At 43.7% G+C, this 16,180-nt stretch overlaps 1 protein-coding gene across 6 annotated transcripts in view; it reads right to left on the bottom strand.

Moving 5' to 3' along the window:
* Positions 1-84: 84 nt before the first annotated feature.
* Positions 85-16,180, bottom strand: part of hdac5 (histone deacetylase 5) — an 88,144-nt gene continuing 72,048 nt past the window's right edge. For 5 of the 6 annotated variants that reach the window (XM_064986319.1, XM_064986318.1, XM_064986320.1 and 2 more), the window contains 13 exons: positions 14,352-14,505; positions 13,037-13,170; positions 11,069-11,189; positions 9,135-9,184; positions 8,782-8,889; positions 8,488-8,543; positions 8,202-8,289; positions 7,851-8,068; positions 7,567-7,685; positions 7,107-7,240; positions 6,848-6,932; positions 6,543-6,708; positions 85-6,327 (listed from right to left, as the gene is read on the bottom strand). In XM_064986319.1, the coding sequence (XP_064842391.1) occupies positions 6,288-6,327; positions 6,543-6,708; positions 6,848-6,932; positions 7,107-7,240; positions 7,567-7,685; positions 7,851-8,068; positions 8,202-8,289; positions 8,488-8,543; positions 8,782-8,889; positions 9,135-9,184; positions 11,069-11,189; positions 13,037-13,170; positions 14,352-14,505 (1,473 nt within the window). In that variant the 3' untranslated portion in view covers positions 85-6,287. The remainder of the gene's footprint in view (positions 6,328-6,542; positions 6,709-6,847; positions 6,933-7,106; positions 7,241-7,566; positions 7,686-7,850; positions 8,069-8,201; positions 8,290-8,487; positions 8,544-8,781; positions 8,890-9,134; positions 9,185-11,068; positions 11,190-13,036; positions 13,171-14,351; positions 14,506-16,180) is intronic. The other variant, XM_064986317.1, reaches the window with a different exon arrangement.

The raw sequence follows: 16,180 nt of genomic DNA, 5'->3' as shown, positions 1-16,180 counted from the left end.
CAATATTGGTGGGTAGACCTATGCATAAAAACATTTCGTTAATTCCCCCCCCCCCCCATCCCACAACCGACAATGTAAATGAAATATTTGTACTCCTCTTTGTATTGGAGCAGTGAATCGCTTTATTGAGTTTCAGACAATTAACAGGCCCACTTTAAAAAATATTTACTCAAATAGGATGTCACAACATTACAATGAGTAATAAAAAAGGGCTTTAAAATTTACACAAAACCTGAAATAAAACAGTAATCAGACTCAACATTCCCTTTAAGATCCTTGCTAACCCACAAGGTGGCGTTGTGCACAATGCAACTCATGAAAAAAATTCTTAGGGACAGCGATTTTCATCCATAATAGTCACAGTAATAGATTGTTCAAATAGCGTGTATTGCACATGTGTACACATATATGCACTTATACACGTGAGTAGCAATTAGTATAAACACATTTGTATTGTCGCAACAGGAAAGCATTTGAAAGAATACATGAAATTAAGGAATGTGCTTTGATCAATTCAAAACGTCTGCATTAGTTATGACCAGAAGAGATAAAGAATATATTTAAAATATAAGGTAAAAGACGGTCACATATTCAAACATCCAACCACAGAAAGTGGAGATTGAAACACCAGCGCAGTGGAAGGACAATGTAAGAGACACACTTCTCTTTCCAAAGTCAAAAAATATACAATTACTCTTTGAACCTTGACGATCATAGGTTACTACATATACACAACGTATGAAATATCAATAAATATACATTATTTACTGAATAGCAAAATAGTGTGGCAGCAACAATAAAGCTATCTTCAATGGTGGATAAGTCGATATAATTTACAAACTTGGATGTCTTCCAGTATCTGTTTAATTTGCATGGTTGCCACTTGTAGTAGTTGTTTTGTCTAAGGCAACACACAAAAACATCCCTTTATTCAGAGTAGACTTTCTTGATTTGAGTGTTGTTTTTTGCTGCCCCTCCAATATACCCACAGGAAAAAAGCTCTGACCTCCAAAACACACATCAGTTCAATTAAAGAAAAATGGGTAATTCTGTCATGCCATCTCACCTACAGGACAGCCCAATAACCCTTATATGCCATACAAGGTGGAGGTACAAAACTATGCACCAAATCTCAAAAGGTCAATGATCTACATCAAAACATAAAACAAGGTCACAGTAGTCACATGTACTGAAAGCACCCCCCACACCATAGCCACATGTAAAAGGAAGTAGGAACTACTGTGTACATTACATATGTGAGTACAGTGGCATCCACCAACAATTTCGCAAGTGTAGAGTGTTTCAATTCCTACTCTGGTGACATGATTGTGACAACACCGTGATTAGAGTTCGTTCAAATGGCGAATGCCTGTTTTTTCTGTGACATCAGGTCACATGTGCTCCGTCTGGGAAGTAGTACCACTGGAGAACACAAAGAGCAAACCATGGTCGGTATGACAACGGGAGCTATGACGTTAAAGGGGTAGTTCACTCACCATTCAAAGTTTCAGACCTCAAAGGTGCTCCAATGTCAACATGATTCCAAGTCCCACACCATTGGTTAAGTAGCTCCAGCTGTAACGTGCATTTGGAAAGTTATTAGACGGCGTCACCGTTTCCATATTTTGTTACATTACAACCTTATGACATTTATTAAATGGTCCCCCCCCCCCTCAATCTACACACAATACCCCATAATGGCAAAGCAAAAACAGATAAGATTATACATTAAAAAAATAAAACGTAAATCACATTTACATAAGTATTCAGTCCCTTTACTCAGTACTTTATTGAAGCAACTTTGGCAGCAATTACAGTCTTGAGTATTATTGGGTATGACAGTACAAGCTTGGCACACCTGTATTTGGGGAATTTCTCCCATTCTTCTCGGCAGAGCCTCAAGCTCTGACAGGTTGGATGGGGAGCGTCGCTGCGCAGCTATTTTCAGGTCTCTCCAGATGTTCGATCGGGTTCAAATCCAGGCTCTGGCTGGGCCACTCAAGGACATTCATGGACTTGTCCCGAAGCCCCTCCTGCATTGTCTTGGCTGTGTGCTTGGAAGGTGAACCTTGACCCCAGCCTGATGTCCAGCGCACACTCGAGCAGGTTTTCATCAAGGATCTTTGTATTTTGTGCTGTTCATCGTTCCATCGATCCTGACTAGTCTCCCAGTCACCGCCACTAAAAACCATCCCCATAGCATGATGCTGCCACCACCACGCTTCACCGTAGGGATGGTGCCAGGTTTCCTCCAGACGTGATGCTTGGCATTCAAGCCAAAGAGTTCAATCTTGGTTTCATCAGACCAGAGAATCTTGTTTCTCATGGTCTGAGAGTCTTTAGGTGCCTTTTAGCTAACTCCAAGCGGGCTGTCATTTGCCTTTCACTGAGGAGTGGCTTCCATCTGACCACTACCATAAAGGCCTGATTGGTGGAGTGCTATGGTTGTCCTTCTGGAAGGTTCTCCCATCTCCACAGAGGAACCATCGGTTTCTTGGTCACCTCCCTGACCACGGCCCTTCTCCCCCAATTGCTCAGTCTGGCTGTGCGGCAAGCTCTAGAAAGAGTCTTGGTGGTTCCAAACTTATTCCACTTAAGGATGATGCAGGCCACTGTGTTCTTGGGGACCTTCAATGCTGAATAATTTTTTGGGTATCCTTCCCCAGATCTGTGCCTCGACGCAATCCGGTCTCAGAGCTCTACGGATAATTCCTTTGACCTCATGGCTTGGTTTTTGCTCCGACATACATTGTCATCTGTGGGACCATATTTTTAACAGGTGTGTGCCTTTCCAAATCATGTCCAATCAATTGAATTTACCACAGGTGGACTCCAATCAAGTTGTAGAAACATCAAGGATGATCAATGGAAACAGGCTCAATTTCAAGTCTCATAGCAAAAGGTCTGAATACTTATGTAAATAAGGTGCTGCTGTTTTTTTATTTGAGATACATTTGCAAAAATTCTAAAAAGACAAGTTTTTGCTTGGTCATCATGTGGTATTGTGTGTAGATTGGTGGGAATTTGTTTTTTTAAATACATTTTTAGAAGGCTGTAACATAACAAAAAAAATCAAGGGGTCTGAATACTTTCCGATAGCACTGTATGCTTGAATCCCAAATAAAATGGGAAAGATTATCTGATTTCAACATTTTAGACAGTGCCAGTGTCCAACTTTCCCATTCATTTGGGATTGGAGCATAACGCTTGATCTACTTGAGATGGACATGGAGTCATATAGACTTCAAATGACAGGGCTGAAAACCTCTAATACAAACTTACATTTTGTATTGAACTCGGCTAGCCCTTTGTGTTCCATATGAAAAAGGGTAACTAGTGAGAGAGTTAGGCGTTGACACCCATTTAACGTTCATGAAAACGTCGCCACTGTATAGTTATTACAGTATGTAGAAAAGTTCAATATACAGTTGTGTGACAAAGGGACAAAAGTACCTTACGATGGTGAGTGGACAGGTAGAGAATTAAATATATCGTTACAGGGAAAAACTAGAAATAACCTATTCCTTAATGATAGTTTACCTCAATAAAGAGGACAGATGCAGAAGACTTGGTCAGTGTTATGTTACATTGTTTGAAATAAAACAAAATTATCAATGTAGACAAGCTCTGCACCACACATTATCTGCTGAGAGTATGCTGGTTAAAAGAGATTCTCCGGTACTTTTTAACCGGTAGCTCTGAAAGTTGTGCCAACGAGCAAAAAGTGTCCCCCAACAATTGTGTATTACGTCACATATGCGCAGATATGTGCACCATGTCATTGATCTCTCTTTCTCTGCTGTTGGTGTACCATGTACATTTCGCTAGCTGACGAGGGGCAGAAGCTCATTGGTTTTACTCAAATTGCTAGGGGGCTGGCCCAAGTGGGGGAAAATAAGGAAAATGCTGCAGCACAGCATCCCCCCAATAAGTGGCTTTTAAACTAGGGATTGCGTAGCTAATTGAGGTAAGACAGTAATCTGCTCATAGATTATGCATGCATGAACTACACATTGACACATCCTGCCTAAAGCCGGAGGTTTAAAAAAATACTTAGTAGTCGCCAAAGTTCCGGAGCATGTCTTTAAGGGAGGTGTCGGTTACCATTCTCTAGTAGATATACTTGATTTGTATGAATTCCTCAAGCATGATGATAGATTGGAAAATATATTTTTCAGTGGGACAAAGACATCTTAGTATTTAATTTGTTTGATCATGTGTCAAGTGCAAACACTTTTCATTGATTGAGAAATATAAATATTGATGACAACAACAGAGACCAGATAACACAGCACCTGGACACTAAGTCAAACAAGGGGTTTATGACAACTGACAAGTGGGCAACAGTTGAGGGATTGGGGTATTGCAGTGTAAACATCTAAAGTGGTGCTTGCTCATGATTATTTGCCAAATGAGATTAATCCACATGTCACCAAATCACAATTTCTGTTGTCTTTGTTTTTTGTGTGGAAAAAACAAATGGCACTTAGAAAAAAGGACAAAACATTGATAGCAAATCTAACACAATGTGTGCTTAGGTGGCTTTAACATTAAATGTTTTTTTTGTTTTTTACTCTTCTCAAATGTAATATTCATACCCAATTTGATAAACACTTATTGTCATTATTCATATACATCTTAGATTTGATTTTTTACAAAATAAAACAATTTTTTTTTACAAAAAAGTGACCATGTTCAGTCCTTCCTCTCTAAATAATTGGAAAAACAATGAGTTCGTTATTGAACCGTCTCAAGTTGAGGGGTTTGCCAGAGCAGAACAGGATGCAGTATTTACAAGTGACAGGAAGTGACATAGCAAAGAAAGTTGGTCGTTGTAGCATTCAAATTTCCTCACAATCATACCGTCAGCCGCATATGTACGGGTCCGGATTGATAAAGGACGCAAAAAAACCTCAGTTGTTAAGGCCACACTGACCTTTGACCTAGAGTATTACACAAACCCAGAAAGAGTACATAGGATTCTACTCCCATCTCTGCGGAGATAGCTAAAATGGTGCATTCTCTGGAGGAAATTAAGGCATTTTGAAAGAAACAAACAAGCAAACAAATATATACAAAACAGACATGAGTGTAACAAGTGTGTGGATTTGTCTTTCTGTCCTGTGTTCTGCTAAGTGGTGGTGTAGTTGGTGTTAACAGGGATATTTAATATAAAGGCACCAAGTTCTTCTAAAAACGTAATTCTCCAGTCTCATGACCACCACAAGTCTCGCAGTCGCAGCAGCAAGCGTGAGACAAAAGTTTATAATCTAAGCATTATTCCACAAAATCCTTCCTCGTCCAATCCATGGCCTTCCATTGCACCAAGCGGTAAATTTGATTCTGGGTATGCATGTGTCCTTTTTTGATAGTCCAAACAAAGTAGAATGGTAAAAACCACCTCAAAATGCATTCTGTCCCATACAAAGTGGAGGGAGCTGAGGCTTCCTGAAGAAAAAAAGAAAAGGCTGTATTGGAGAGATATGTTGTCTCCTTCAGCCAGTAAGTCCCCCTTGGCAGGATCAACAGCTCGACCTCCACAACCACAGCTGATATCGGATACAGTGAAAGGAATATACAGTGTGTAATATATATATATATATATATAAACACACACACACAAATATACATATCATATGTTTGTGTGCTTCTTTGAACAGATTATTGAATAGACGCACGATAATACCAAACGACAGACAAAATAGGAACAGAGGTCCGCATGCTCTGAAAGGAAGAGCATTATTCATTGATACAACCCCATTGTTGTTCCGCTGTCGGGAACTTAGTGTGTATAATATAATGCGGGTGTGTTTGAGTGTATTTGTGACTGTTGAAATATTTTTGCTGCTTGTTGGCTTTTTCAGTTCTAATGTTCCTGAAAAGTATAAAGTATGACAAGAAATGTACAAAGCTTCTTGGGCCCCAGAGCCGAGGTACCCTCCTGGATCCACTGCCTTCTGCTTACAAAAAAAGATTCAAAAGAAAAAAGCAAGACACACAGGCTCCTCAAAAGGTACCGCCTCTTCCTGCTTTTCCACCAATCACGGATATCCGCCGCTGCCCTCTTTAGGTCTGTGTGTTCCCGCCTCTCCTCTCCCACACACACACACTTTAACAAACTCACCTCAGTGAGTTGGAAAGGGAGGCTAGTACAAGTCCATCATTCCTCAGGAAATGGAAAAAGGTGAGGCGAGAGCTGGAAAGAGGAGAGGATGACAGGAGAAGGCTAGTGCCGAAGGACTTGGAGACAAAGGTGTTGCGCTGTCGTGACAACTCCCCGTTTCCTCCTACAAGACAGGCTCCTCTTCCATTGGCTCTTCTGTAGACCTGCAGGTACACGAAATAGGAAACGGCATGACAGACATTAGCCTCTTAGTCATGCCAAAATAAAAGCCCTTATCATATACGTTTTGCACGACCTTCTTTGGTAAGACTCAGTGGACCTTCAGGCCCACGGCCTTGTGAATGAATCTGATATCTTAAAAACAGCCATTCCAAAACCACATAAAATCACCAAAAGAGTGAATGGTGCAGGTGTTTACCTGCTGGTCTCCGTGGAGACGGTGGAAGCGGCGGCCTGCTCAGTATCCACGGTAAGCGATGCCATGGCGGTGACCGTGTCGGCCTCGTCCTTCTCTCTCCGCTGGGCATCCATTAAGGACTGGCCCACCGTGGGAGCCAACCTTTGGAGAGAGCTCCAGTGTTTACCTGCAGGGAGAGAAAGATAAGGGAGAGAGAAAGTCGTGGCAGTTTTAAGGGTGACGTGATACACATGACGCAAACACAACTAAGTGCATATGTGCATGAAAAACACAATGATAAATTTGATTTTAGCGAACTAACTCACTCTGTATCTCGATGACCCTCTCCAGAGAGGCAGCAGCTTTTGGACAGGGCTTCTGTTGCAGGACAGCCTGTGGCAGGGGGTCCAACTGACAGAGAGCGTGAGACAGAGTGTGTGAGAGAGTGTAGAAGGAGGGAGATCGACAGAATGGGATGTAAAAACAAAGAATTTCCTCTGAACAATTACATCCATCTCTACCAAATAACATGTAGTGTATGTGACATCACGCCACTCTCCCCTCCTATAGCAGATGATGTCATACCTCATCGCCGAGCAGGGCCGCCACGCAGGACTCGGAGGCGTCACAGATGGCCGTGAGGTCGTGACCTCCTTCTAGCGCCAGGACCACACGTCCCCCTGCCAGCTTCATCAGCTGCTTGGTGAGGTGGCTGAAACCTGAGGATGGTTCAACACTGTACTGACCCTGTACTGAGTATAATCTGAATAAATCATGAATTGATGTAAATAGGAGAGGTCTGCACGGGAATTTTAGTTTTGTGCAGGTTTATGAAGTAAAGGCCCCTTATGATAGGAAATAATTGACGTACTTCAATATTCCTATGGAGTCTCTGGCTTTTCTTCTAGTGGTTAAGTACTATTCTACCAGCAGGGGGTAGTAGTGTATATACAATTAGCTGGAGGACCCTCCTATAAAAGCACAAACTATGGAAAAGGCTAGGCAGAAAAACTGACACGTAAAGACGGAGTAATGTTCAACTTACATTTAGCAGTGACGTTGTATCCTCCCAGAGGGGACTGGTGGCCCTCCACGGCATCAAACCCAGCGGACACTAGGACCACGTCAGGGGAGAACTCGTTGGCTATGGGCATCACCACCGTCCTGTTTAACAGACAAGATGGAGAGCGACATTTTAATTTCTTACGTTTCCAGACCATCTGCAAGAACTAAGCAGCGTGCTAAATAAGCAGAGCCTGTTCATATGAATGAAAGATCAGTGCCAATGTTGCTGCTCGTTCAGCTAATGACCAACAACCATCTGTTCACCTGAAGGCAGTCAGGTACTCCACGTCACCCATGGGCGGTTCTACGCCCCCTGTCCAAGCGATGTTTGTGTTGAAGCCAACACCAGGTCCAACCCCCACCTCTTCAGGAGCCCCACTGCCGGGGAAGAAGTTTCCATCGTCGTAGCGATGCATGGAAATGTAAAGTACATTGGGGTCGTTGTAAAAAGCCTGCTGTGTCCCGTTACCATGGTGAATGTCCTGGACACAGAGAATGGATATGTGAATAATAATACATGACCTGCATTGATCACATAATGTATGGTATATATTTTGGTATCATGACAACACTAGCACATAAAGGGCATCGCTGACAACATACGACCCCACTCACCCAGTCCACGATGAGGATCTTGCTCACTCCTAGTTTCTGCTGTAGCAGCTTGGCTGTGATGGCCACTGAGTTGAAGAAGCAGAAGCCCCTGCAGACAAAGACAGACAAAATATGTCCATTTTTCTTTTATCAGCAGAAACAGGGAGATTGTTGTAGGGCACTGCCCAGTAGCTACTCAAAAGAGACGTTATTGTATCAACCATCGCACAGGCCACGTCTCTATGGAACTGAAACCAACTCCCTTGAAGCCCCCTAGCCACACCCATGATTCCCTGGGTGTACTCACATGGCAGTGGATTCCTCAGCGTGATGGCCTGGTGGACGCACCACGGCAAAACCGTTCTGAAACGGAGAGGAGAGAGAGAAACAGTTTGTGAGAATGTTGAGTAGGCCTATCCATCATCAAAATCAAGTGATTAAGTGCTTATTGATCAGGGTACTACAGTGTCCACCCATGAACAAACCCACAGGGTATAGTACATGATTATTACATATTGTTTGTTTTAAATTAAGGTGAAAGGTTGCCCCTGACAACTTTCAATCAAACAGTAGTGGAACGGAGAGAGGCTGGTAATGTTACCTTCAGTTCCCCGGCGGCCACTTTGAAAGCCAGCTCGATGACGCAGCCAACAGCCATTCTGACAGCGCCGGAGGAGTGCATCTCGTTCCACACAGTGTCACTGTCCACCTGCAGAGGGCAATAGAGAACACACTCATCCCCACACTGCTACTGTTCTTCTAACACTGATAACCACATGATGATGACACTTCTGTAGGTGATGTAATGCTCTGCTTTGTGCTGCTTATGTTGAATGAATATACTACAATTAAACTGCACGACTTTCTGATACTGTATTATCGAATCTCTACCTCTAAATAAAATGCAAATGTAACTCCATTATGAATGGATGGATGGATAGATGGAACACTCACCCCAATGCCTCCACAGGGCAATACAGCATACATTTTCTGACTGATTGGACCTTAAGGAGCCAATCAGGGAACAAAGATTAGGTTGTAGTTTAAACAAGTTAAACACTATTTAGCTATATTTCAACATTTTATCACACACCTTTTAGCCTTCCAAGCAGTGAGTTCTTTTCCCAAGATGCTCGGGATACAGTGCATTCGGAAAGTATTCAGACAGACTTTTTCAACATTTTGTTAAAGCCTAATTCTAAAATTGATTATAATCTTTTTTCTTTATCAAGCTACACACAATACCCCATAATGACATTTTGGAAAATGTAATTTAAAAAAACATCACGTTTACATAAGTACTCAAACCCTTTACTTAGTACTTAGTTGAAGCACTTTTGTCAACGATTACAGCCTTGAGTATGACGCTACAAGCTTGGCACACCTGTATTTGGGTAGTTTCTCCCATTCTTCTCTTCAGATCCTCACAAGCTCTGTCAGGTTGGATGGGGAACGTCGCTGCACAGCTATTGTCAGGTCTCTCCAGAGATGTTCGATCGGGTTCAAGTTCGGGCTCTGGCTGGGCCACTCAAGGACATTCAGAGACTTGTCCCAAAGTCACTGCGGCGTTATCTTGGTGGTGTGCTTAGGGCCGTTGTCCTGTTGGAAGGTGAACCATCACCCCAGTCTGAGATCTGAGCAGGTTTTCATCAAATGATCTCTTTGTACTTCACTCCATTCATCCTTCATCATGTGCCTTTTACTGAGGTGGCGCTTCAGTCTGGCCTCTCTACCATAAAGGCCTGATTGGTGGAGTGCTGATTGGACATGTGAAGTGCTGCAGAGATGGTTGTCCTTCTGGAAGTTTCTCCCATCTCCACAGAAGAACTCTGGAGCTCTGTCAGAGTGACCATCGGGTTCTTGGTCACCTCCCTGACCAAGGCACTTCTTCACCGATTGCTCAGTTTGGCCGGGTGGCATGCTCTAGAAGAGTCTTGGTGGTTCCAAACTTCTTCCATTTAAGAATGATGCAGGCCACTGTGTTCTCTTGGGGACCTTCAATGCTGCAGACATTTTTTGGTACCCTTCCCCAGATGTGTGCCTCGACAATCCTCTCTTGGAGCTTCCTTCGACCTCATGGCTTGGCTTTTGCTGACATGCACTGTCAAATATGGGACCTTATATAGACAGGTGTGTGCCTTTCCGAATTATGTCCAATCAATTGAATTTACCACAGGTGGACTCTGTCCAAATTTTAGAAACATCAAGGATGATCAATGGAAACAGGATGCACCTGAGCTCAATTGAGTCTCATAGCAAAGGCTCCGAATACTTATGTAAACAAGGTATCTTTTTTTTATATACAAACATTTCCTTATGGAGTATTGTGTGTAGATTGATGAAAAGCTTTTAAAATCCATTTTAGAATACGGCTGTAACAGAGCATATTGTGGAATAAGTCAAGGGGTCTGAATACTTTCCGAATGCACTGTATAATTGTTTTTTTTTTAACCATCGATGTCTGCAAGTCCTGTTCTGCTCAGCCCCGCACAGAGTGAACTCACTTTGAAGTGTGTGTGTGTGTAGTCGACGGCTCAGTCACTGCAGTGCTGTTTTGCAGCTGATCCAGTCATCCCCCCCCCTCCTCTTCTATGAGACCCAGCCTAGCTATGAGTCACCCAGACGTGGGTGGACGGGCGTCTGGGGCCCTTTCCCCTCGACCAGCAGGTCTAAAAATACCCCCCCTGCGCCTGTCAGGGAAGCTAAGCCTTCAAACAATCCACCTGACTGCGTGTGAGTGTGTGGGTGGATGGAGGGGAGGGGCAGTCACTACTTTCAAGGATGCTTGGGGCAAATCTTGTTTCCACCATTCGAGCAAAATGGCTAGGGAAACACACACACACAAATATATCTGAGGAGTAAAGACATGAAGAGATGAGGTTAGGCACCTAAGAGCTTCTTGCTGTCTAGTTTCTGTCTGTTGAGGGGACTGGTGCCATACAGCAGGGTGTGGTATTCTGAATGCACAGTCTGGATCTCATCCAACGTGGCCTTCCTCCCCCGAATCCTCTGTACACGGTAAAGGAAAACGCACGTAGCACACAATACATCAATTTCATTCAGGGTTATGTTGTATTGCTAATTGGGAAGTGATTTTTAAAATGAACTTGAACTAATAATGGCTAAAGCTCATTCTCATTTCCACAAAAACAGTGGGGAGAACAAGTATTTGATAACCTGCAAAATCGGCAGTGTTTCCTACTTACAAAGCATGTAGAGGTCTGTCATTTTTATCATAGGCACACTTCAACTGTGAGAGACAGAATCTAAAACAAAACTCCAGAAAACCAAATTGTATGCTTTTTAAGAAATTAATTAGCATTTTATTACATGACATAAGTATTTGATACATCAGAAAAGCAGAACTTAATATTTGGTACAGAAACCTTTGTTTGCAATTACAGAGATCATACGTTTCCTGTAGTTCTTGACCAGGTTTGCACACACTGCAGCAGGGATTTTGGCCCACTCCTCCATACAGACCTTCTCCAGATCCTTCAGGTTTCGGGGCTGTCGCTGGGCAAAACGGACTTTCAGCTCCCTCCAAAGATTTTCTATTGGGTTCAGGTCTGGAGACTGGCTAGGCCACTCCAGGACCTTGAGATGCTTCTTACGGAGCCACTCCTTAGTTGCCCTGGCTGTGCGTTTCATGTCGTTGTCATGCTGGAAGACCCAGCCACGACCCATCTTCAATGCTCTTACTGAGGGAAGGAGGTTGTTGGCCAAGAGCTCACGATACATGGCCCCATCCATCCTCCCCTCAATACGGTGCAGTCGTCCTGTCCCCTTTGCAGAAAAGCATCCCTAAAGAATGTTTCCACCTCCATGCTTCACGGTTGGGATGGTGTTCTTGGGGTTGTACTCATCCTTCTTCTTCCTCCAAACACAGCGAGTGGAGTTTAGACCAAAAGGCTCTATTTTTGTCTCATCAGACCACATGGCCTTCTCCCATTCCTCCTCTGGATCATCCAGATGGTCATTGGCAAATGTCAGACGGGCCTGAACATGCACTGGCTTGAGCAGGGGGACCTTGCGTTCGCTGCAGGATTTTAATCTATGACGGCGTAGTGTGTTACTAATGTTTTTCTTTGAGAATGTGGTCCCAGCTCTCTTCAGGTCATTGACCAGGTCCTGCCGTGTAGTTCTGGGCTGATCCCTCACCTTCCTATGATCATTGATGCACCACGAGATGAGATCTTGCATGGCGCCCCAGACCAAGGGTGATTAACCGTCATCTTGAACTTCTTCAATTTTCCAATAATTGCGCAGTTGTTGCCTTCTCACCAAGCTGCTTGCCTATTGTCCTGTAGACCATCCCAGCCTTGTGCAGGTGTACAATTTTATCCCTGATGTCCTTACACAGCCTTCTGGTATTGGCCATTGTGGAATGGTTGGAGTCTGTTTGATTGAGTGTGTGGACAGGTGTCTTTTATACAGGTAACGAGTTCAAACAGGTGCAGTTATTACAGGTAATGAGTGGAGAATAGGTGGACTTCTTAAAGAAAACCTAACAGGTCTGTGAGAGCCGGAATTCTTACTGGTTGCTAGGTGATCAAATACTTATGCAATAAGTCATGCAATAAAATGTTAATTAATTACTTAAAAATCATACAAATGTGATTTTCTGGATTTTTGTTTTAGATTCCATCTCATAGTTGAAGTGTACCTATGATAAAAAATTACAGACCTCTACATGCTTTGTAAGTAGGAAAACCTGCAAAATCGGCAGTGTATCAAATACTTGTTCTCCCCACTGTAGCTACCACTCTTGTTTAAGTTACTGGGAAGAAATTCGCTTTGTAAATAAGGAACGGAGCTGGTCGCCATTCTAGCTGTAGTGTGCAGGGAGCCCTCACCTCACAGCGGCCCAGGAGCCCAGTCTCCTGCAGCCGGGACCAGACACTCTGGATGCGGCCGGCATGCTCTGGGTGGATGTGGGTGTTCCCACACATACACTGGTGCTTCAGCATAAAGGTGTCGTACACCAACCCTGAGATGATAGGAGAGGGAGAGAAAGAGTGCAAGAGAAAGATGGAAAGAAAGGGATGGCGTGAGTGAGATGGAGAGAAAGATAAGGGAAAGAAAAAGAGAGAAAGATGGAAAGGAGAAAATGTAGCTTTTCTAGGCAGGAAGAAGACCAACCACAGGGCAACCTCTCTTCAACTTCTCTCCCAGAACAAATGGTGACCACACCGTTCATAACCCCATTACCCAGCAGGTCAGAGCATAATAAGACCATCATCTCTAATGGCTTTTTTCATGTTAGGACTGTTGGAGATGTTAATGATTCCATGGTGGAGGATGGCTCAATGTCATCCTGCCATCCTGGTTTCATCAGATCCAACCCTGCAGGCTCTCGCTATTATTATTATCTTCTCTGCTGAAATAATTACACCCAGGCAGGCTGCTTGCCTCAGCCCTTATTGAACTCACTTAGTACACGGGTTCCTAAACTTTTTCACTCAGGGCCCGCCCCCCCCTTCCAGCATTGGGGAATGTGCACACAACCATGTCTATTTAAAGCTTATTTCCTGCAATTCTACGCATTCTGCTATTGGTTGCAAAGACAATTTCAGTTTTAAAGCTATGTTTTGGGCAATTGTATTCAATTTTTCATGTCTAATGAGTATATGTGATATTTGAGTGACTAAAACAATTAAAATAATATGGCCTAAAAAACTTTAGCCGACATGGGCTAGTTGATCTGGACATTTCTGACAAGTTATAAATAGCTCTAAGGTATGCATTGACTGACATGACAAGAGGAACTAATGATACACCACACAATTTCCAAATTACACCTTGTGCATTGTACTATTACAACTTTCAAGAGTAAGTTGAAAGCCGGACTGAGTACCTGCCGACCCCTCGCCACGCCCCACAGTTTGGGAACCACTGACTTAGTCAACACATCCTATCCTGCAAGGTCATTTGATCATGGACTGGCTAGGGGAGTGTTTGTTTTCTGAAAGTGTCTTTTCTAAGGCCAATGGCTTTCGTTGGAGTTTAATGGGGATTCATTGCCACAAACTCTACTATCTACCACTATGACAAAAAAAAAATAGAGATTCAGATAGATAACTAAGTTGAGGCAGTGTCTTTCATATTGTTCAATGGGTCCTGATCATCTCACTTTGTATGTCATCTGTTCCAAAAACCAAAGAAGCGTACCTGTAGTGAAGAGGTGCTTGATGGGGACCTCACCCATGGGAGCCCCCTTGATGCTGGCAGTGGCAGGGGAGGACTGGGCCCTTCCCAGAGGTCTGTGGGGCATGCCCGAAATGGACAGGGATGCCTGGAACACATTGAGCTGTTGCAGGTGATGCTGGTCGGAAAAATCGGGGACAAAATAACATACATTTTTAATACCAACTAAAACTTTGAATAATGTCTCATCATGAGACACTGTCTGGACTTCAGTGTGAGGGGATGGACTTAGTAAATAAAATGAGCTCTGTGGCTTTCATCATTTACATCAGATAGAAATACTGCAACCTTGAGAAGTGACATTTCACAATAGCTGCAAACTGAATCTGCCACCTCAGGCCAATGGATCGCAAAAGGCAAACACATATCCCCATACGAGCCTCAAAAGGCAGGGCAGGACAAGGACCGAGCCTTCCCAACAGCCAAAAGACTACTCTGACAATTCCCCAGCTGTAAACAGTGGCTGAGCTAACGGGGCTCTGCTTTCTGTCAATGGGAGACGCACTACACATCCAGACAGGAGCTGTGTGAGCTCTAGGAAAAAACTAAATGCGACAGATGCTCCTAACAGAGATCAAATGACAAGGTTCACGGTTCATATGCATCTTTTTTAAACTGCGGACGGTTTGTTTCAAGACCTTGAGATGGGAGCTGAGTTTACACTCGCGGACACACAGGTCCGGCAGGCCCACACCTTGCTAACCCCTTTTTAAACGAGAGATCCTAAGGCAATGCGGGCTCTCTTATGCGTCTCTCACTGTCTTTTCTCTCTCCATTGCACACGGCGGCTCAGATCCATTTGTATTCAAGGCACCACAGCAGACAAGTAGAGCAGAGTCAGAGAGAAAAAAGTTCAGCGGGGAGGTGGTGTGTGTGTGCAGGGAGGGGGGGGGGGCCCTTCCGTGTCACTGACTCGAATGCCAAAATAGGTTTTTGAGGTTGTTGTCTCTACAGAATGACTGCATACACCCCAGCTCCCTCCCTCCCTATGCCCCCCATACCCTAAAAACTCCTCTATCCCCCTAGCCCGTCACAACAGAAATAGTACTGCAGCAGCATAGCTCCCTGGTGGGAGGTGAATTGGTGTAAAGTGCAGGGGGGAAAAGGGGGGAGAAAAGGGCTGGTATGGTGAAGAGGGGGGGGGGGGAGGAGGGAGAGGGGAATGATTCACCAAGGAGAGATGAGTCACAGATGAGTCCATTCACTGAAATGAAAAAAAAGCAGCAAGGGCAGGGGAGGGAGGGTGTGTGAGCGCGCGTTGTGGGGGAGAAGACGCAGCCTGAATTCTGATGCTTTTCTCTCCTCTGATATTTTTTCTCAATGGTGTGTGGGAGTAGAAGAGGTTTATTTTATAATCTCCCTCGCTGCATTGGATCTTCCTCCCTCCAACACACAAACAGCATTTCTTAGAGGAACGTGACCACAAAACATGTCCATTCTTTTCCCCCCTCTTTTTAACATTACGTATTAATTGCTGTCAATGACCATAATTTAGAGCCAAATATGGTAACCAACAGCAACATAGCCAACTGTGGCCATTTACTGTATTATATTATAATGTTTAGGTCCTCAAAAGAGTATGAGGTGATGATGAGGATCCAAATGCATATCATCAACTACCGAGTAGAGTAGCTCTGTCTCGGGCAATGACAGCTAAACCCAAATTCAATCCATCTTGGTGATATATATATCTATATTTTTTTTTAAATAGGCCACTTGTCCTTTTGCAACTTTTGTTTCACAACTTTTAACTGGAGCTGCTTATCCTCTTGGTAATTTGTGAAAGAACTGCA

Source organism: Oncorhynchus masou, chromosome 14 (genome assembly GCF_036934945.1).
Source record: "Oncorhynchus masou masou isolate Uvic2021 chromosome 14, UVic_Omas_1.1, whole genome shotgun sequence".
In the NCBI taxonomy this organism is placed as follows: Eukaryota; Metazoa; Chordata; class Actinopteri; order Salmoniformes; family Salmonidae; genus Oncorhynchus; species Oncorhynchus masou.
Note: the sequence above shows the minus strand (reverse complement) of the source record. Positions and strands in the feature narration are given on the sequence as shown.